Source organism: Rattus norvegicus, chromosome 14, assembly GCF_021556685.1.
Source record: "Rattus norvegicus strain SHRSP/BbbUtx chromosome 14, alternate assembly SHRSP_T2T, whole genome shotgun sequence".
In the NCBI taxonomy this organism is placed as follows: Eukaryota; Metazoa; Chordata; class Mammalia; order Rodentia; family Muridae; genus Rattus; species Rattus norvegicus.
In genome coordinates, this window is record NC_141547.1 from 1,913,815 (window position 1) to 1,934,107 (window position 20,293).

At 49.1% G+C, this 20,293-nt stretch overlaps 1 protein-coding gene across 9 annotated transcripts in view; it reads left to right on the forward strand.

Moving 5' to 3' along the window:
• The first annotated feature begins 898 nt into the window (after positions 1-898).
• The window catches only part of Gfi1 (growth factor independent 1 transcriptional repressor), a 28,706-nt gene continuing 9,311 nt past the window's right edge, over positions 899-20,293 (forward strand). Inside the window, exons 1-8 of one of the 9 annotated variants that reach the window (XR_015636497.1) lie at positions 1,945-2,055; positions 4,072-4,234; positions 4,536-4,721; positions 6,057-6,544; positions 6,666-6,803; positions 7,662-7,827; positions 15,374-15,424; positions 16,018-16,117. Coding sequence is in view for 5 of the 9 variants with exons in the window: in XM_087582307.1 (XP_087438433.1) it covers positions 4,120-4,234; positions 4,536-4,721; positions 6,057-6,544; positions 6,666-6,803; positions 7,662-7,827; positions 10,181-10,359 (1,272 nt within the window). In the remaining 4 variants the exon portion in view is untranslated. 9 annotated transcript variants of the gene reach the window in all.

The following is a 20,293-nucleotide window of genomic DNA, read 5'->3' on the forward strand; positions in this document are numbered from 1 at the left end:
CAGCACTTAAATAAACTGTTCTCTAGTCACAGAGCCTGAGTGGGAAAATTTGACTCTGAGCTTCTATGAAAAAAAGAAAAAAGAACCAATCAGTTCTACCGTTTATTCTGTTTTGCTTAATAAGAAGTTTAATTGTATCGTTCTTGTAATTTTCTTTTGAAAATTTAATTTTCCTTGTCAAGAAGAGTAGAAGATAGCAAGGTAAAGAGTTGCTTTGAGACTATGAATTGACCCAATGAATTGACAAAGCACACAATAAATGAATTATTAATAGAATATGCCTGATTTACCTTTAGCTGATTCAGTATGTGTGATCCTTTTAAAATTGCATACCTCTGCGTTCATTTATTTTTTAAAAAGAGGGGTGTGTTGAGAATCCTGCAGCTGAGGACTGGATAGCAAGCAGACAGGATGTGTCTCCTACCACACAACAGTGATATAGGCTGTATTGATAAAATTTGTAACTTATCAAAAACCCCGAAGAAATGCTATGCTATCCAAAAACTTTGTACAAATTTACTTTTTTTTACAGTGAAAAATATCATTGACTTTTTTCCCACAGAAAGGGCTTTTTCTTATAACGGTTTTAGATTTATCTAAAATATAATTGCAGTTAGTTCACTGTCAGGTGTGTGGCAAAAGAGTGCAAATCGCGGGGTTCGTTCTTCAGAACCAGCAGGGCAATACGCTTGAGCACGTATTAGTTGTTTTTGTAATCTGCGGGGCATCACCTGACCCCCCAGGATCTCATTTCATAATGTTGGTGCACGAAATAACGTTCGAAATCCAGCCCAATTCGCTTGGAAGAGCACTGTGCTGACAACAGCTTCACCCCTGCGGGAAGGTGCACAGTTCACAGACCCAGCACAATGTTCTCAAGTGGTTATATTTTTTATTTGCAGAAGAGTGAGGTTTGAGCGCCAGCCCCCACCCTGTCATCAATAGTGTTAATTCCACGCCTCCATGGAGGGCAAGGCCACGGTGGACATTATTCTGAAGCCTTCATTTTGCAATGACGCCAAACGTGCCCCTGGCCCAGTAGTCTGCTGCGGCTTCAGGCGCCACCCCTCCCAACCCACCCCAGCCTGGACCAAGTGAGGCTCAGCTGAGCCGCAGCCCTGAAGTCGCCTTTAATTTCCCAGCTCCGACCACCGGAAGCGAGCGCGAGGCGGGGGCAGGGTGGGTAGGACGCACCCACCGATGCCGCCGGCGCCCGCTGGACGCGCCACCAGCCCGGCCCTTGTTCGCCGGGCTCGACGCTCGCCCACCTCTTCCAAATTTAACCGTTACCTAAATCCGAAGGGAAATGAGCAAACCTCTGGGATTGGGTGTCAAGGTATTTTCAGCTTCGTTGGGCGTATTTATCCTCAAGTGTTTCCACAACAAGTTATTTCGGGGGCCCGAGGCGCAGGTTTCGCTCTGCGGACGCGGTGGCCAGTGGCCGGGCTCCAGCCCGGCAGCACCGGGGTTCGGTGATTCACGGCTGCGATCGGGGAGCGATGCTTGCCCAAGCAGACGACCGGGTTGTGTTGCCCATGGCCAGAGGGTCCAGGAACTGTGCGAGCTGCCTGCTCGCAGCGCTCGCCAGCTCCCGTCAATCTGTGTCCTGAATCTGTGACTTCTCGCTGCGGAAGTCTCCAGGAGCCAAGAATACTTCGATTTTCTTTCTAGTCATTTCTAGTGCTGGGTTCTCAGACATCCCGGGGACTCCATAGATAGCCCCGCGGCCCCACAGATAAACAAATTGGGTGGGGGTAGCTGCTCAGGGGTGCCCGGGGAAGTTGGCCGCAAGGATACCCCCCTCCTGTCACCTCCTGACCCCTTGCGCAAAGGAGGCTCGTGGCCCGCTGTCCCACTGGGGGATGGGGATGGGGCTGAGAAGGCTAGTGAGCGCCTCTAACGCTCAGGAAGTGAAGTTTGCGGTTTTGGGGGCTGAGCTCGGAAGCAGATTAAGAAGAAAAAAAAAAAAAGTCAGAGAGACAGATCAGTCTCTCCCGAAAGCAAGATTCAGTTTGCTCACTCTCAGAGCTCGATGCCCGCGCCCTGACCCCGCAGGTAGGTTTGCTGAATTGCTGGGCCTCCTGCCCAGGCGGGGGTGGCCTCGAGAACTGGTAGGAGGAGGACAACGACACTGTGGGGACGTCCCGAGGGCGCAGGCGGGTCCCCACCTGCCCACCTGCTGCAGAGCTCGGGCTGCTGGGTTCCGAAGCCACCCAAGCGGTGGAGCGAAAGATCTGGAATAGAGGGGCACACGGTTTGGCTCTCAGAGAGCAGGGTGGGATCCACGCGGGAAGGAAACATCTGGTGGGCATGTGGCGGCAGCTGGGCCCTGGAGGCCGCCTCCTGAGCGCCCTGCCTCCAGCTCCCGAATTCCCAGCCTCAGAGGACAGGGAAGCCTGGCGGGCGGCTGTGTCAGGAGCGTGCCGCCCCGCCCCCGGGACGCCAGCTGCAGCACGAGGTTGGCTTCCCACGCGCTGGGCCTCCTCGCCGTCCCCCTACCCCTCCTACCCGGAACCCAGCAAAGCCCTCCGAGGCGTAGGCTTGTGGCCTGGGCGAGGACACCACCTCTGTGTCTGCCCTGTCCCGCGTGGTGCTGACACGCAGGGTCAGCGCGGGACCAGGCAGTCGTGCTTTCCCACGGGTCTCATTCCTGGCCATCGCTGGCCGGAGCCTCACCGAGGCCCCCCGTAACTCTCGCCCGGTTCCCCTGCTCTCCGTGCGTGCTTTAAGAACTGTGGTTTGGTTGGAGCGTCTGGCTGTGCGGGAAAATTGAAGCGGCGGAGCCCGCGTCCTGGGAGCCAAACCGACCGAGGCCCGTGGCTCCCTCGCCCCGAGGTCCCCAGGAGCCTAGGTCGAGCCCTTGGGGACCACAGGCTGTGTCCTGTTTGGTGCCCGCGGGCAAAGGGGCTCGGGTCCGGCAGTCTGAACCGCACGAAGCCCAAGGGTCAGGGGCGTGCGCAGCCCTACGCCGTGGTCCCGGAGCCCGCCGACGACGTTCAGCCTCCATTGCCTCGGACAGTGGAGGCAGGCGGATCCGTTTCAGCCTAGGCCTCCCTAGGGTCGCCCCCGGAGAGGGCCGGGAGCTGGGACGCAGTCGCGGCCCCGCCTCCCCGCAGGGCTCAGGTTTCGACCCGAGATTAGGTGAACTGATTGGGGGTTAGAGAAAGCGACGCCAGCTCTCGGTCGTGCTGGCTCCGGGACCCCGGCCTCCTGGCCACTGCTCAGTGGTGCGCGCTCCGGTTTCATCTTGCTGGCCCGGGAAACCGTTGGCGCTCCACAAACTTGGGCACCGCGTGCTTTGCCAGCAAGCGCGCAGTTCACACCAACTTCCCTAGGACAAGATTTTTGGTGAGCAGATCGGAAAATACTTCTTTCCGGGACTTAGGTTCCGAAGCGAGGCCCACGGGTCTGGAATGTTTCACAGTGGTCGCTGCCCTGGCCAGTGTCGCGCCACTATTCCAGTGGGCGTTTCTCCTGGGACAAGTGCCACCCCACCTCACTTTCCTGTCCCTCAGGCTTCCTGCCTTCTGCTCCAACCATTGCAGCACCCAGTCCCTCAGTTCTGTCTAGTATGCCCCTTTGTCGCTTCTGTGTGTCGCGGGGCTCTTGGAGGTTTTGGCTCCAAGCCCCTTCCGGGTCCCAACCACTGATGCCCCTGGTCGGCTAAACTAATCCACGCTTCCCGGGCGCGCCGCAGCTCCAGAAGGGAGCAGGCGAGCTTGCAGGGCTGACTTGGGATAACGGGCCGGCCGTGGACTACAGTTCTCTGGAGTGATGATCTAGCTTTGCTAGGGAAGGGGAGGGGCTGGGGCGTGGGCAGGGCAGAGCCAAGGGACGTGAGCCAGAGCCCGGGGACAGGTTTTACCACTGAGCCGTGGCAGTGGCGGCGGAGGCCCGGACTCGCGCCACCTGTCCGAGTGCCACCTGGTGAGCGTGGCGCCTGGGTCCAAGCCCCTCCTCCCGCGGCTTCCCTCTCTCCTCCCCGGCCCGCACTCTCCCTCAGCCTGGGAACGGACCACAACCGCCATCGGTGCTGACCCTCATTTCCACCCAATTTTCCCCTCCTCTCAGAACTCAGAGTAACCGAGGGTCCAAACATCCGACCAGCGGCTGGCCACCATGCCGCGCTCATTCCTGGTCAAGAGCAAGAAGGCGCACAGCTACCACCAGCCGCGTTCTCCGGGGCCGGACTACTCCCTGCGCCTGGAGACCGTGCCTGTGCCGGGCAGAGCAGGTGCGAGGCGCGCAGAGGCCGGGAGGGGCAGCTGCCAGGGACGCCGACTCTGCTTCAAGCCACCTCGCTCCCTAGGAATCAGGGGAGGCCACCCTAACGCCCCTCGGGTGCTTTTTTTGTTTCCGGGAGCTCAGATTTGTTGAGCTTGCCAGAGATGCCCCGGTGCTCGCAGTCGGGGCTCTTGAATCGGGGAGGGCTCCGGGCCGGATCTGAGTGGACAGAGGAGGACGTGGGTACCACGGTGGAACCACTTCAGTTCGGCCAGGTTTAGGTTTATTTCTCTCCTGAATCTTCTCCGCAGACGGCGGCGCTGTGAGTGCAGGAGAGTCGAAGATGGAGCCCCGAGAGCGTTTGTCCCCCGAGTCTCAGCTTACCGAGGCTCCAGACAGAGCCTCCGCGTCCCCCAACAGCTGCGAAGGCAGCGTTTGTGACCCGAGCTCCGAGTTCGAGGACTACTGGAGGCCCCCTTCTCCCTCTGTATCTCCAGGTAAGGACCCGTGGCGAGGGCTTGTGGCAGAGTGCGGGGGAGAGGGGAGGCACCGCACGGAGGGAAGCCCGCACAAGGCATGCACAGGGTCAGCCTAGGGAGCTGGCTCCTAAGGGAACAGGGTTCAGGGGGAGGCATCCAGATGTGCGGGACATCTTGCCCGGTGTTCTCTACCTCCTTCCAAGACCCTTAGCTCTAGGCTGGCCCTTATTTCGTTTCCCAGGAACTGACAGGTGAGGTCAAATGAGCTGGTCCTCTCTGGCTGACATTTCTTTTACGTCCAGAACTCATTGTTTAGAAAGTGTCAGATCCCAGAATCCAGGACCCAGACTCGAATACCTCAAGCAGGAGACCTGGGCAGTGGGACAGAGCCGGGCACCACACTGGGGAGTGAGGTTGCTGCTGAAAATCTCAGCTCGCTGGCTCTGCCTTCACAAGTTTCATTTTCTCTCCTGCTAAGAAGGCCCAGTCTGGGGAATCAGCATGCTCAGGTTCATTTCCAGGGAGCTATTGGCGAGGGTTGATGGGGGTATCTCAGGTCACAGAAGAAGTAGAAAGGAGATCAATCCAAGTCCTGCCAAGAGCAGGTTATTTCCCGGTCACACTAGCTCATTCACCCTCGCAAGCAGAGGGCTCTTCCTGGCTGCGTGTGACCAGGCTCTCATGGGACAGGTCCGCCCAGAGTCTGTGGCACATTTCCTTGCATCCATTCACTATCCAGTTGTAGCAAAATCCACGCGTGTGAAGGGAGAGGTGTTCTTCTGAAGGTGGTGGCTAGCCCTTAACTGTAACTTTTCATCAGGAATTTCTCAGGGATGGGCACACTTGGCGCCCCTGTCTGCTACCCCTTGCTGACCACACTGAAAAGCTTCATAGCTTTGAGAAATCTTGGTGCCATCCCAGTTTGTTTAGTCTGATACTCCTAGATAGCCTGGGCCCAAAATGTATTGACCTTCTCCGTTCTTCATAGTCTATTGCAAAGAGAAAGGAATTGAGTGGAGGAGTACTCAAAAGGAGTCAGGAGTCAGGACCCTAGGCCTAAGCTCTAGGTGTCTGTCCCAACAGGACTAGCAGGGGCTCGGGGCTGGGAGTGGGTGGGGTCCAGCCAGAGAACCATCATGAATTTACCCACCTCTTCAATCTGTACCATTTAAGTACCACTTTGCTGCCCTCCCACTGGCCCGGGAGCCTCGCGGGCCCACCTGAGTTTTATCCGGGGTGTCCCGGTGTACTTGGTTTTCTAACCAGCTAGGGCGCCTGACAGTAGCGATTATGCACTGCGGGCTCCGCCCAGCAGCCTCGAACCTGACCCAACGGCCTCCTGTGCCTCCTCAGCGTCGGAGAAGTCGCTGTGTCGCTCTCTGGACGAAGCCCAGCCCTACACGCTGCCTTTCAAGCCCTACGCGTGGAGCGGCCTCGCGGGGTCTGACCTGCGGCACCTGGTGCAGAGCTACCGGCAGTGCAGCGCGCTGGAGCGCAGCGCTGGCCTGAGCCTCTTCTGCGAGCGCGGCGCGGAGTCCGGCCGCCCGGCCGCGCGCTACGGCTCGGAGCAGGCTGCGGGCGGAGCGGGTGCGGGACAGCCTGGGAGCTGCGGAGCAGCCAGCGGCGCCACCAGCGCTGGGGGCCTGGGGCTCTACGGCGACTTCGCGCCTGCGGCGGCCGGGCTGTTCGAGCGGCCGAGCACAGCCGCAGGCCGGCTGTACCAAGATCGCGGCCACGAGCTGCACGCGGACAAGAGTGTGGGAGTCAAGGTGGAGTCCGAGCTGCTGTGCACCCGCCTGCTGCTGGGCGGCGGCTCCTACAAATGCATCAAGTGCAGCAAGGTGAGGCTCCCGCGCACCCGGCCTCATCAGCCCTGTGTCCCCAGCCCGTGACCCTCCTGCGTGCGCACCCCGCCACCCGCCTCAGCGACCTTCTCCCTGCCCTCCCCCCACTCGCCCTCAGGTGTTTTCCACACCGCATGGGCTGGAGGTGCACGTGCGCCGGTCCCACAGCGGCACGAGACCCTTTGCGTGCGAGATGTGCGGCAAGACTTTCGGGCACGCGGTGAGCCTGGAGCAACACAAGGCCGTACACTCGCAGGTAAGCTTGGCGCTTGCGTCCTGGCGCTGCACTGGGGATATTTCAGTTCGTCCTCCGCTTGGGCACCAGCCACTTTCCTACTGTCCCAGGACTTTCCACGGCCTTTCGGTGCCCCTTCTGCTTGCTCCTATTTAGGTGTACAGAGAATCCTGGGTGATAGAGGTCCAGAGTGTAGTGCAATCTGAGATTGCAGCGTCGCACCGCTGTGAGCCTCCAGCGGTGGAATTCTGGTGTTTTGTCGCAGTTTGCTGTAATGCACTGGCTTGACTGTTTATGTTCCCTTCATCTTTCCTGACTGGCAAGGGAGGATCTCAGTTCACGCACAGCGTCCAGTAGTGAATGCTAGCCATTTACTCATCCATTTAGAACTTGTTTAAGTCCGAGGCTTTGGGCACCTGAGAATCACAGCACACCAGGTCCTGTATGATGACTAAAGAGAGGGAGATAAGGAAAATACTACACAAGTGTCTGTGACAGCAGCCCATCTGGTCCCAACCCCACAGTGACGGGGAGGAGGGGCAATCTTAAGTGGCTGATGTCCTGCTGAAGAGGGTGTCAAAAATTCAGGGCGGAGCTACACTTTTGCCCTGGGGTGTGGAGGGTTGTGGCTGTGAAGTGTTTTGATAGGAAACATGTTAATCAGTGGGTGTTGAATGATGGGGTGGAGGGAGAAGAGGGTTTCTGACTTTGGGAGATCAGTAGGTGTTGGGGAGAGAGAGGGGGGGAGGGAAGAAGGGAGGGAGGGAGGGGGAGAGAGAGAGAGAGAGAGAGAGAGAGAGAGAGAGAGAGAGAGAGAACACCAGCCACACGAAGGCTGCTGGAAGAGGCACCCATTTCTCCCTCCCTTCCTTTCTGCAGGAACGCAGCTTTGACTGTAAGATCTGTGGCAAGAGCTTCAAGAGGTCATCCACACTGTCCACACATCTACTCATTCACTCGGATACCCGGCCCTACCCCTGTCAGTACTGTGGCAAGAGGTTCCACCAGAAGTCAGACATGAAGAAACACACTTTCATCCACACAGGTGAGCTAAGGCTGGGCTTGCAGGAGATACCTGGAGATGACTCCCCTCCAATGTTCTGTCTCCAATGAGTTCTCCCCGAGAGGGAGAGGAACATTGGTTTGTCCTTGGGTCTGAAGGAGTATCTTCCTCTATGGTAACAGCTTTGCTGCATCAAGTCCTCCCAGGGGGTCAACGTAAACGTTTTCTAGAGATGTCAGGATTCATATAGGTCACCCAGGCTTCATTTTCATAAGGCTCACTTTGAGTGGAGAAAGAAAGGCAAGTGTTCCCAAGCTTCCTGCTGTCTGTGTTGACAACTCCAGGAGACAGGAGCTGTTTCTTCAGCTACATTTTAGAGATGAGGAAGTCAAGGCTCGGAAGGATGAAATAATGCGTCCAGGATTACAGAGTTCAAGCTCAGGTTCGTTGGTCTGAGCTCTCAAATTCATGTAGTCTGGACTTGTTTCCTGTGTAGCAGACTTTCACAGCTGTGGGAGTTGGTTAAGGAGGATTCGTTCGTTGTTCTTTTTGAAACATCAACAATTTTGTTCCCCAACGGTGACAATTCCTTACCTAGTACTTTGGAACATCCAAGTTTCAAATGGTTCATTCCCCTTTGGTTTTTTTCCTGCTGCTCCACACAGTAAATTGGGATCCTCTTACTCAGACAGCGAGTGATCTGTCAGTCGGTTTCAGTTCTCCTGTTTCCAGTCTGGGACACCTTCCTTAACACTTCAGGAGCAGATGGGTGGGCTTACTCTCAGGAGCTTGTGAACTAAAGCGATCCTTTAAATCAGACCACAGTGGGATACAGTGGTACACAGGAGGCAGAGACCGGTAGAGACCTGTGAGATGGAGGCTAGCCTTGGCTACATAATGAGTCCTAGGCCAGCTGGGACTATACAGCAAGATCCTGTATTTAAAAAAAAAAATCACAGTGCCTTCAGGACCCCACAATTAATGTTAGTAAGTATTTGTGAACAGTGTAGACATTTGTATCAGAAAACTCAGGCAAAACAGCCTCGGTTTAATCATGTCCCCTTGACTGAAGTTTCCTTGTAATTCACTCTTTATAAGTTGCTTGCGAAACTTGTCAAAGTGCATATGGAACCTTGGCTGGATGGCCAGTTAAGTCTTTATGAAACGTTTATTTAATTAAATGATTATTTAAATGTTTTAATAAACCTTGGGTAGAATTCATTTCTCAGACATATTTGATTCTAGAGGGACAGGGTAAGTTTTGTGGGGTGAGTCTTTATCAAGAAATCTTGAGCACGGGCTGGGGATTTAGCTCAGTGGTAGAGCGCTTGCCTAGCAAGCTCAAGGCCCTGGGTTCGGTCCCCAGCTCCGAAAAAAAGAACCAAAAAAAAAAAAAAAAAAAAAAAAAAGAAATCTTGAGCACAAAGAGAGATGGACGTTCTTTAGAAACCAGCAAACAGGCACTTTTCGGTTTGATTCCCTCTAGGTCAAGTACCAACCATAGAACCATGAAGGGATTATTTGAGAACATGTGTCATTTCCTCAAATTTTAACCAGAGCACAAGACCAGGAAAGACAAAACCTGTTGGTTTTCTTCCTATCGCCTGCTTTTAAACAGTTTCCCTCTATTGTTATCTATTGATCTGTTGTGAAGCGTTGACATATTAAGAATACTGTGATTCAAACCTCGAAAGGAAGAAAGAAAGAAGTAAAAGGTAGAATAGACAACCTTAGGGGTTGGGGATATAGCTCAGTGGTAGAGCGCTTGCCTAGGAAGCTCAAGGCCCTGGGTTCGGTCCCCAGCTCCGGAAAAAAAAAAAGAACAACAACAACAAAAAAGAATAGACAACCTTAGGACATTATTTGTGGCTCGAATGTGGATTTTTAAAAATTTAAGACATTGGACAAACCTGTGTTCTTCAAGAGCAAGAAGGAAGACAGCTTCACTGGTCACACAAAACAACACCCACTTGGAAACTCAGATTTGAAAACTTCCTCTGATGAAAGCAGTCACAGGGTCTGTAGGACAGCCCCTCCCACCTCTTGCTGAACATCTGCTCTGGGGGCCCTGTGCTTCTAAAAGTTGGCAGACTGGTCCTGGGGTGGATTCAGCTGGGGAGGGCACGTGGCCTTTACTCAGTTTCCGTTTAGCAGGAAACCGTTTGAGACCTCTGTCTGGGAGCCTCCACTCAAAAAGTCTCCCTTCCACCTGGTACACCCGTGGCTTACTGGTACTAAGTTGCAGGCCAGGAGTTGGTTCATGTTGCAAACCATCACTCTCCAATGTCGTGAAAGTCTTAGGCAGCTGCTAGCAAGAGCACAAGGGTCGCAACGGGTCCCTCTCTAGCTTTATCATAGGCTCATACTTCCTGCCCTTGGTCTCCCATCCTTGCAGGTGAGAAGCCCCACAAATGCCAGGTGTGTGGCAAAGCCTTCAGTCAGAGCTCCAACCTCATCACTCATAGCAGAAAGCACACAGGTTTCAAGCCCTTTGGCTGTGACCTGTGTGGGAAGGGCTTCCAGAGGAAGGTGGATCTCAGGAGGCACCGAGAGACTCAGCATGGACTCAAATGAGTACCCTGGCAGTCTGCAACACCAACTGTCTAACACTACTGTGAGGGATGTCTTCCCTGCCTCCCTCCAGCCCCTTCTCAGGCCCTGAGTCCAGTGTGCAAAGCTCATCTTGGTTATTCCCCTTCGTCTTCCTTCCCGGAGCTCCTGGAGGAGATGAACTCCTGTTTCTAAGGTCAGCCCAGTGTGGGATCCACAGAAATCGTTTGTGCTTTGGGCTTCCCTACAGCTGAAGCCGGGAATCAAATGAGATCTTGCACCTCCCAGTTCTTCCCTTTTCTGCCCTTCTCACAGGCGGGGAAGAACTCTGGGCAGCTGCTAAAAGGGGAGGCATCACCGCTTGAACTTTGGACACCACCGATGCTTTTATTGAGAAAGACTGACCTTTCTGGGGAGACTGCTGACCTCTTTGTCCTCCACCAGACACCGGTTTAGGGAAGGAAAGTATCCCTTTGAAATCATCAGAAGCACCATCAGGCCTGCCAGGAGAAGGAGCAGGAAAAGGCGGACTTGGCGATGAGAGGGAGTCAGAGGTCCCGTGGAGCCAATCAGAGTGGGTGAAACGGCAGAGGAGCAGCTCCTCTCAGAGGAACGGGCTCCTCTTTTACTCAGCGCGTGGTTGTTGGCCACAGGTTATCAGAGTAAAAAACCGCATTAGGTATGGGAGAGCCAGAGGTTAAAATCGACGCTCCTAACCCCCAAAAGCTATCAGTAGGACCCCAACATAGCTAGAACCCGTGTTCTCCGCCTCCAAGGGAGTTCTGAAAAAGGCCACACAAACATTCGAACTTCTTTTTGACACTTCTGGAGTTTTTCAAGCGTAAACGAAACAGAACTGGAGAGTTATTTCAAAAATTCATGAGCAAATCCAGTTTTTATTGTTAGGTGGAATTTTATAAGATGCCCAAGCTGGCAGGTGTGGAGCAAAGGCTGTGGCCTCAACTGCCGCCCCTTATCATCTAGGAAGAACGCATTTCCTGTGCGGGTGTAAATGTTTCTAAATCTCCTGAGTGCATTGTGAACTAGCATAATCATATTTATTAGAATGTTGTTTTAACTTAATAAAGTATTAAGATTATTACAGCTTGTCTTTCATTAGGCCAGGAATTTGGGGGAAAGGGCATTGGTGTTTTTGCTTATTTTTTTTTCCTGTGGGGTACACCGGGACCAGAGGACTGCAGAGGAAAACCAAAATGTAAATCACAACTGCTCCAGTTTCCATATTCCACCTCCCCCCTTTCTTATTCCTGAGAACTTTTAAAAAGATTTATTTTTTGTTAGTTTTAATTATGTTTCCATGTATCCCTGAGAGAGAGAGAGAGAGAGAGAGAGAGAGAGAGAGAGAGAGAGAGAGTTTCTTTTTCATATCTAAGCAGTCTCGGACATACACTCTGTGTGTGTGTATGTGTGCATGAGTGCACATAACCACAGAGCCTAGAGAGAGCATTGGATCTCCTAAGGCTGGAGTAGTTTTGAGTGGTTGCAAGCCACTAGATATGTGTGCTAATAACCAACCCTGGTCCTCTGAAAGAGCAGGAGGCAACTCTAAGCTGCTGGACTAGCTCTCCAGCCCCCAAAACAATCTCTCTCTCTGTCTCTGTATCTCTCTGTCTCCCTGTCTCTGTCTCCCTGTCTCTGTATCTCTCTGTCTCTCTGTCTCTCTGTCTCTGTCTCTGTCTCTCTGTCTCTGTATCTCTCTGTCTCTCTGTCTCTGTCTCTCAGTCTCTCTCTCTGTCTCTCTCTGTCTCTCTGTCTCTGTATCTCTCTGTCTCTGTCTCTCTCTGTCTCTCTGTCTCTGTATCTCTCTGTCTCTGTCTCTCTCTGTATCTCTCTGTCTCTCAGTCTCTCTCTGTATCTCTCTGTCTCTCTGTCTCTGTCTCTCTGTCTCTCAGTCTCTCTCTGTCTCTCTGTCTCTGTCTCTCTGTCTCTCAGTCTCTCTCTCTGTATCTCTCTGTTTCTCTGTCTCTGTCTCTCTGTCTCTCTGTCTCTCAGTTTCTCTCTCTGTCTCTGTCTCTTTCTGTATCTCTCTGTCTCTCTGTCTCTCTGTCTCTGTTCCTCTCTCTCTCTCTGTATCTCTCTGTCTCTCTGTGTGTGTGTCTCTCTCTCTCTCTCTCTATATATATATATAATTTCTCCCTTTCCTTTTAAAACTGGGGTCTCACTATATCTATATAGTGAACTCATAGAGATTTGTCTACCTCCTAAGTGCTGGGATTAAAGGTGAGTGCCACTATACCTGGCTAATATGTCTTAAATGAAAACTTAGGAAGTATGAAATACTCAACTTCTATAGCCTTGTAGAGTCCTGGATGGACCCACATTCTCAATTTTTACCTTTGAGAATTTCACCTTAACAAAAACAAACAAAAATAAAACAAAACCTAAACAAAGCCTATGTCCTGGTTTTTTGAGGACATGGGCTTCTAGATGAAAAATTATAGACCTTTGATTCAGAGACCTGAATGCTTTTAAAATGTGTGTGTGTGTGTGTGTGTGTGTGTGTGTGTGTGTGACTGAGGTATTCTGTGTCTTGGCAAGTATTTTCACTTTCTAGTTTCCTTAACCATAAAGCATAGCTGTGGTCCTTCCACCCCAACCTAATTTTGACTACTCAGATTCCATGGAGACTGTAGAGAAGGGGAGAAAAAGGGAGGGGAGGAAAAGAGAGAAATTGACTGATTGGCTGGCTGATGTATGGAAGGGAAATTGCAATCCTAAAATGTGAGTGAAATGTGAAATGAGGCTCAGGGCTTACCTTGGGGTCACCCTGTGATTATCACCATTACATTCTATTATGACTTGGATACCCCAAGTTCCATATTTTGGTGCAGGAACTCAGCCCTGAGGCAGGAGCTGATACAGAGGCCATGAAGAGCACTGCTTTCTTGCTTGCTCTCCGTGGCTTGCTTAGCTTGCTTTCTTACAGCACCCAAGACTACAACCCAGGGATGGCCCCACCCACGATGGGCTGGGCCCTTCCTGTCAATCACTAGTTAAGAGAATGCACCACAGGCTTGCCTACACCCCGATCTTATGGAGACATTTTCTCAACTGATGTTCTCCCCTCTGAGATAATGCCAACTTGTGGCAAGTTGACATAAAACTAGTCGGCACAGGTTACTCTGTTCCGGTTCCATCAGTTGGTCCTTCAAAAGACTGAAACCAGGATAAGGTCCTAGCTTCTCTACTACCTGTGCTCTGAAGGCTTCTAGCCAGAGACTCAGACCACGTAGCCCAGGGAACTGACAACACTATTTCTACTGATCAATTTCTCACATGTCAACTGAGTACCCAGCATGTGTTTGGGAACACAGAAGTGAGGACAAGTCCCACGGAGGAGCTTCATTCTATGGAAAGCCATCTGCCTCTGTTTGCAGCCGGGAATCACACAAGGCTTTCTCAGTGGGGCTTGGGTGGTGGTGGGGTGAACCTCTCAGATTAAGTCCTTGGCCGTCCTTGTTGGTTTTCCACGACTAAATCTTTCCATGTCAGCTGATTCCCATTCAAAGTTTACCCCGGTAGAGGTTTGAAGGTAGCGTCTCAGAAACTGTGGGTGATAAAGAGCCCAGGCTTGGGGGAATCGTTTCACAGTATCTGGGGAGGCAAAGCCCTATCAAAAGAAGATCAGAAGGCGCCTTGTTCACAAGTCAGTGTGGGCACCCGTCTCTTAGGACCAACCTGATTCAAAAGTAAAATTATAATGAAGGAGGAGGCAAGCTGATTGAACCCGTGGGTTCTGTCTTCTCCCCATCTTGCCGGATGGCATCAGAATATTTGTTTCATAGGTTTTGTTTACGGTATTAGGTCTCTCTCTCTCTCTCTCTCTCTCTCTCTCTCTCTCTCTCTCTCTCTCTCTCTCTTTCTCCCCCATCCCCCAGGCTGGGCCTTGAACTCGCAATTCCTACGCTTTACAACTCAAGTAGTTGGGATAACAAGAAAGTATGTCTCACTAATGCTTAGGCTAGAAATTATAATTTTGGCATTCGCCCTTTTATTGGGGAAAAATATTTATCTCTGTATCCCTCAGTTTAGAATCAAAACAAATTACTGTGCCAGTCGCCCTGTGAAATTTGAAGATTGAGAATATCTCTCTTAATGTTATTACTTTGCTCCATTAAAAATGGATTGTGAATATTCCGCCTTGCATTATTCACGAGGTGGGCTCTATGCCTTTTGTCTGCCGGAGTAACAGTAGAAAGGGTAACGGGAGACACCCAGCGCACCTTTGTTTCTTCCACTAAATTTTTAATAACGCCTCCAGCTAGCCAGTTGGTGAAGCTCAGCTCTTGCACAAAAGTGGAAAAGCACAGCTAACCCTGTTAGCCGAGTCTTTCAGGAGCTAATTTGAGTTTGTGTTCATCTACACCAGACATGATTAAATTACCTATCAAGTGTGCCGAGCTATCAGGATTCAAGCCCAGTAAAAGGTGAATTCCATCTGATTGATTTGAGACACAAATGGAACAACTGAGGTCTCTAAGCACCGCCTTAATTAAAGGGGCAGCAGAGTGTCATTCCGGTGCCTGCCACCACCCCTGAAAAATGGGTGTGCATAGTGATTTGACATAAGCCATTCTGCTGGCAGCCTTTCTGTTTAACCTGGTCATCTGACAGGAGTAAGCTAAGAGCGAGGAAGCCAAAAGGTCTTCACTCTCTTCCTTTGCTTGTCTAGGGCTCTGTATGGTTCAATCTGCACTTCTGAATTATTACCCAAGTCAAAACTTTCTATGGAGCCCGTTATATATTTATTTAAACATTATTTATCATTAAGCCAGATCTAAAACCTAAAAACTTCAGAGACATTTCACTCAGTGCCTTTCTAACTTTAATCCATGGCTTAGTTTTTAATTTGTTTTAATAAACACTTATACTTACTTTTTTATATTTTATGGTCAGGGTACCTATGATTTATATCTAAGTGCTTCATTCATTTATTTACCATATAGGCATATATTTTAAACTGAAATATTTTTCATAATGAGAATTTAGACCTTGTTTTTTGTTTCTTTTGAGACAGGTTAGGCTCCAAGTTGGTCATCTTCCTGCCTCCAGAGGGTTAGATTTACAGGTGAGTTCTAACAATCCTTGCTTGGACAATTTTTGTGGTTAAGGTTGTTTTTGTTTTTGGTTTTTTTAATGTCTTAGTACTTAATTATAAATTTTATAATTTTTGAAGACTTATTAGGAAAAAGTGAAGTTTTTAAATTATAGTGCTTTTCACTCTAAGCAAAACATTTAAACCACTGGAAGTTACAGAGAAGAAATAATAACTTCAGGTATACACGCCATTTACTAAAGTATTTACTTTATATATTTTATTAATTTTAAAATTTCTGTGTTATACACACACACACACACACACACACACACACACAAACACACACACACACACACCCTTTAGACTCTGGATACCAGGCTTCGGTTGGCAAGCCCCTTGACTCACTTTATTTTGAAATAGAATCAGTTTCTATCCCCCAGATGACAGCATGGGAGAATTCCTGCCTGTGTCTTCCAAGCCTTAAACGATGTTTGGAGATTGGATGTGAATGCGGTTGTAATCTGTATTTCATGGTTATCTCTTCATAAGTTTATTGGCTTGGCTGGTCTCCCTCACCATGAAATGTTTGTTCACGAACTTTGGATTTTTTTTTTTTTAACCAGGCTGCCAGTTTCTTTATCAGCTTCTTTCTGTGTGTACGGAACACTCACTCGTTAGAACACAGGCTACAAGATGAAAGGACTCTGTCAGACAACATGGTGGGTGTGTATTCCCGTGACCTTCCTCTTTTCTTGTTCATTTTTTGTCATTTTCAAGAGAAAGAGTTTCTCTGTGTAGCCCTGGTTATCCTGAAACAACTGTAGACCAGGGTGGCCTTATTTCAGATCTCCCTGTCTCTGCCTCTGGAGTGCTGGGATTAAAGGTGTCTTTTGCCTTTTCACTTTGATGAGAAGGTCAGTTTGGTTTTTGTGTTAGCATAGTCAGATGTACTGGTATGTCCCCAGCTGGTTAGTTTTTTACCAACTTGACACATGCTTGGGTCATCTGGGAAGAGGGAACCTCAACTGACAAAAATGCTTGTACCAGATTGGCCTGCAGGAAAGTCTTTTCTTGACTGATGATAGATGGTGGTGCCACCCTGGGCAGGTAGTTCTGGACTGCAGGCTGCACAAATCATGGGTAGAAATCTTGGAAGCAGATTTTCTTCCTGGTCTTGAGTTCCTGGTTGCTTGAGGGGAGTCTTAGCTTCCTTTAGGGTGGGCTATGATCCTGACCTGTAAGCTAAACTAATCCTTTCCTTCCCAAGTTGCTTTTGGTCGAGATTTTTTTTTTTAATAGCAGTAGAAAGTGAATCAGGACAATTCCTCTACGGTTGTTTTTGTTGATTCTTTTCTTAACTTAAGAATCTCTGGGGCTAGAGAGATGGCTCAGTGCTTAAGAGTATCTGCTTCTCTTGCAGGGGGGACCTGGGTTCAGGTTCAGTTCCCTTCCCTTCTGATTGTGGTAGCTTCTATTTCCTTCCTTTCTTGTTTTTTTTTTTTTTTAACTTTTCCTTTTGTACTTCCAGGATCACATATATCTATGCGCCCAGCCCAAGTTTCTGTTCTCCGTGGGTCTTTCTCTGGGTTTGCCACTAGTCCTACTGTCTATCTCTGCTTGAGCCACAGTCCCATAAATAATTAAAGTAAAAGTTAGCTCCTAATGACTAGCAGAGGAGGCTTCCCTCTGACCTGATTCATTCTCTTCAAAATATCGTGGCTACTCCTGACCCTTGTTCTTGCACATGAAAACTTTCTTGGAATTTTGGTGTGTGTTACTGTCATGACTCTGAGCCATCTTTGGGGTTTCGGTTATGTCCCTTGGTAAAAGGATTATCCCACCTGAGCTTGCTGACTCCCCTTATAGAAATGTGGGTAGGGTCAGAACTGAGTATCCTGTTATCTGTGGTTTGCAACTCTGCCTCAATTGTTTGTGGCCCTTGGGAATAGGAGGAGCTAGAGTATATGGGTAAGGAAGACTAGGGGAGTTGAGTTCCATCTATTCAGTTAGGGAAAATCATCATTCCTACTGTGCAGGTTTGGGGGAGCAGCACCCTGCAGGAAACCCCCTCTTGCTGCTGTGCTCAGTAAATTCACTTGGTCCCTGGTGGAATCTTGCCTCAGTCTGTTGGTTTGTTGTTGGGACCACAGCAGGAAGAGTAAATGTTGCTTAGGACTCCCCTTGGGAAAGAGTTTATCAACAGATACATTGTTTACTTTGAGGAGAGTAGGAATCATTTTGATACTAAATATAACATAGTAATTATTTATTTGGTTTTTAAAAAGTTTCTTTGTCATATTCTCCCTATATGAATATATATGTACTTATAAACACATATGACGGTGTGCTGATCTTACAACTCTGTTACATTTGCTATATATATAATTTTAAACAGCCTATATAAGATAATAATAGTAAGATATGAAAATGATTATAGCTTTTTCTCCCCCTCCTTTTAAGTTATTCTTCCTGTCTTTGTGGTAGCAGTGGTCAGTACTGTGTTGAATGGGAGTAGTGAATGCTTTTAATTTTTTAAATTTAGTGTGATGGTTTTGGTAGGGTGGAGGCAAATAGCTTTTAAAGAATCAAGCTGAGGGGTGGAGAGATGGCTCAGTTGGTAAAGTGCTTGCTTTGCAAGCATAAGGATTTGAATTTGGATCCCCAGAATCCATGGGAAAAGCCAGGCAAGAACCTCTAATGAGGATACTGGGGAGTTGGAAACAGGAAAATGCCTGGGGCTTGCTGGCCTGCTGGTCTTTCCAGATCAGTGAGCTCCAGGCTCACTGTTAGAAAATCATCATCATCATCATCATCATCATAAATAATAATTAATAATAACGATGAAGATAGAGAGTAATGTAGGAAGACACATGCCATTGTCTTTGGCTTTCATACTCAGGCACACATGTGTGCACATACACATACATAACACACACACACACACACACACAAAATAAATACATTGTGGTGGCTGATCTTGATTTTCAGCTTGTTACAACTGGAAGAGGGCTCTCAGCTGAGGAACGCCTCCATTAGACTAGCCTGTGGCCACTTCTGGGGCATTTTCTTATTTGCTAGTGATGTAGAAGTTCTCAGCCCACTGTGGCACTACTGTCCTTGGGTAGGTAGGCCTGGGTTGTATGGGAAATGTAGGAGCCAGGGATCCAGCCAATGAGCAGTGCCCCTCATGGTCTCTGCTTCCGTTCCTGCCTGAGCTCCTGTCTTATTTCCCTCAGAGATGGGTTGTAATCAGTGAGATGAAATAAACTCTTCCCTTCCCAAATCGCTTGGGGTCATTGTGTTCATCCCGGCAACAAACACCAAAACAGAACAGAAACAAATGTTCGCAGAACTGTATTTGCCAGTCATGGAAGCGCCCGTATTCTCAGCACCAGGGCGGACGCCGGTGGGTCTCGGACAGTTCTAGTCTAGCCAGAGTGACCCCTCGGAAAAAGAATTCTTCTACTCGGATTAGGGTAAGATTTCTATTTCCCTCCCTTCTTTGTAAGTGATGGGACTGGAATCTGGGGCCTTTGATCTACAGCACCCCACTGCTGAGCTACACCTGGGCCCTGGTTATAGTGTTCTGAGATAAGATCTCTCCGTGTAGTTCATTTGCCTTTGTCTCCCAAGTACTGAGAGTTCAGGTGCGTAATTACCCAGATACACGAGTTCTTCTAGTAGTTAATAAGTATTTAATCTTACTGTGTGCTTTTCAAATTTCTTGAAAAGTTTTATGGCCCTTTCCTTTAATTTGTTTATGTGACAAGTATTTACAGTTTAAAAAAATGTTAAAATTATTATTCGTACTTCATTATGACCATCCAAGTGCTGGGATTTAGGGATGGGCTACCATGACCCACTAAATGTTAGTCTTTTACTCTGTTATATTGTCTATAAATGTTAGCTGTTCCCTAATTTCCAATAAGCATTTACTAATAAAATTTTACATGGGTGTGAAAGACAGAGACAGAGAGGGAGAAGGAGAAAGTGAGAAAGATTGAGACTGAATTATTCTGACTGGTCCCAAACATATTGCTTTAGTATGCCAGTTCATTTTCTGGTATTTGGGGAAGGATCCTAAACTTGCAAGGCTTATTAAAGCCTGATTTGTGACTGCAGGGAAGAGGCAAAAGCAGGAAGCCAGATTTTCTTCTTAAAGCTTTGCAAACTTCATTGAGAAATTTCTTATTTTTTTTTAAATTAAGAAGCCTAGTTTCAATTCTGTTTTTTGGTTTTTTTCCCCCCCACACGAATCAGACATTCCCTGGTTGTCCTTTCTGAGAAGTAACTGTCCAGTGTGTCTAAGGTCTGCAGAGACAAGTATTCTATAGTTAGAAAGATCAGTCATATCAGAGCAGAATGCCAGTGTGTGACTTGTGGGGCAGTTGGGAGCCATTCTTTCTTTAACATTTAGTAGACCCCTGTATATTTCACCTCTTGACTTTACCTTCCCTGAGATTTCACAGAAACCCGACTTCCTCTTTCCCGGCACTGAGACCACTATTCATGGGATGATAATAATCTCGACCTCGCTGAGGGAGAACCGCCACAGCACAGTGTTTTTGTACTGCATACTGTGACTTGCTCTCGCCTGGTGTTTGGTTATGCCAGATAATGTTCAAAACTCTTTTTATTTGAAAACCTTCCTCTTTTTTTTCTTTATCTAAACTACCATTTTAAAAAAAATCTAAACACGACAACTATCAAAGCATGCTTCAGATGTAGCTAGGAAAGCCCTTTCACTCCAGAAGAAAACAGATTTATGTTATCCCTCTACTCTGTCCGTTCATCTGCCTCTCCCCATGGTTCAAAGAGGAATGAGCGGCTGTAGTCCGTAGATGCTTATACATTTCTGTGAAATGACTTTGTTCCGTGTGTGCATTGCACATCCCTTGT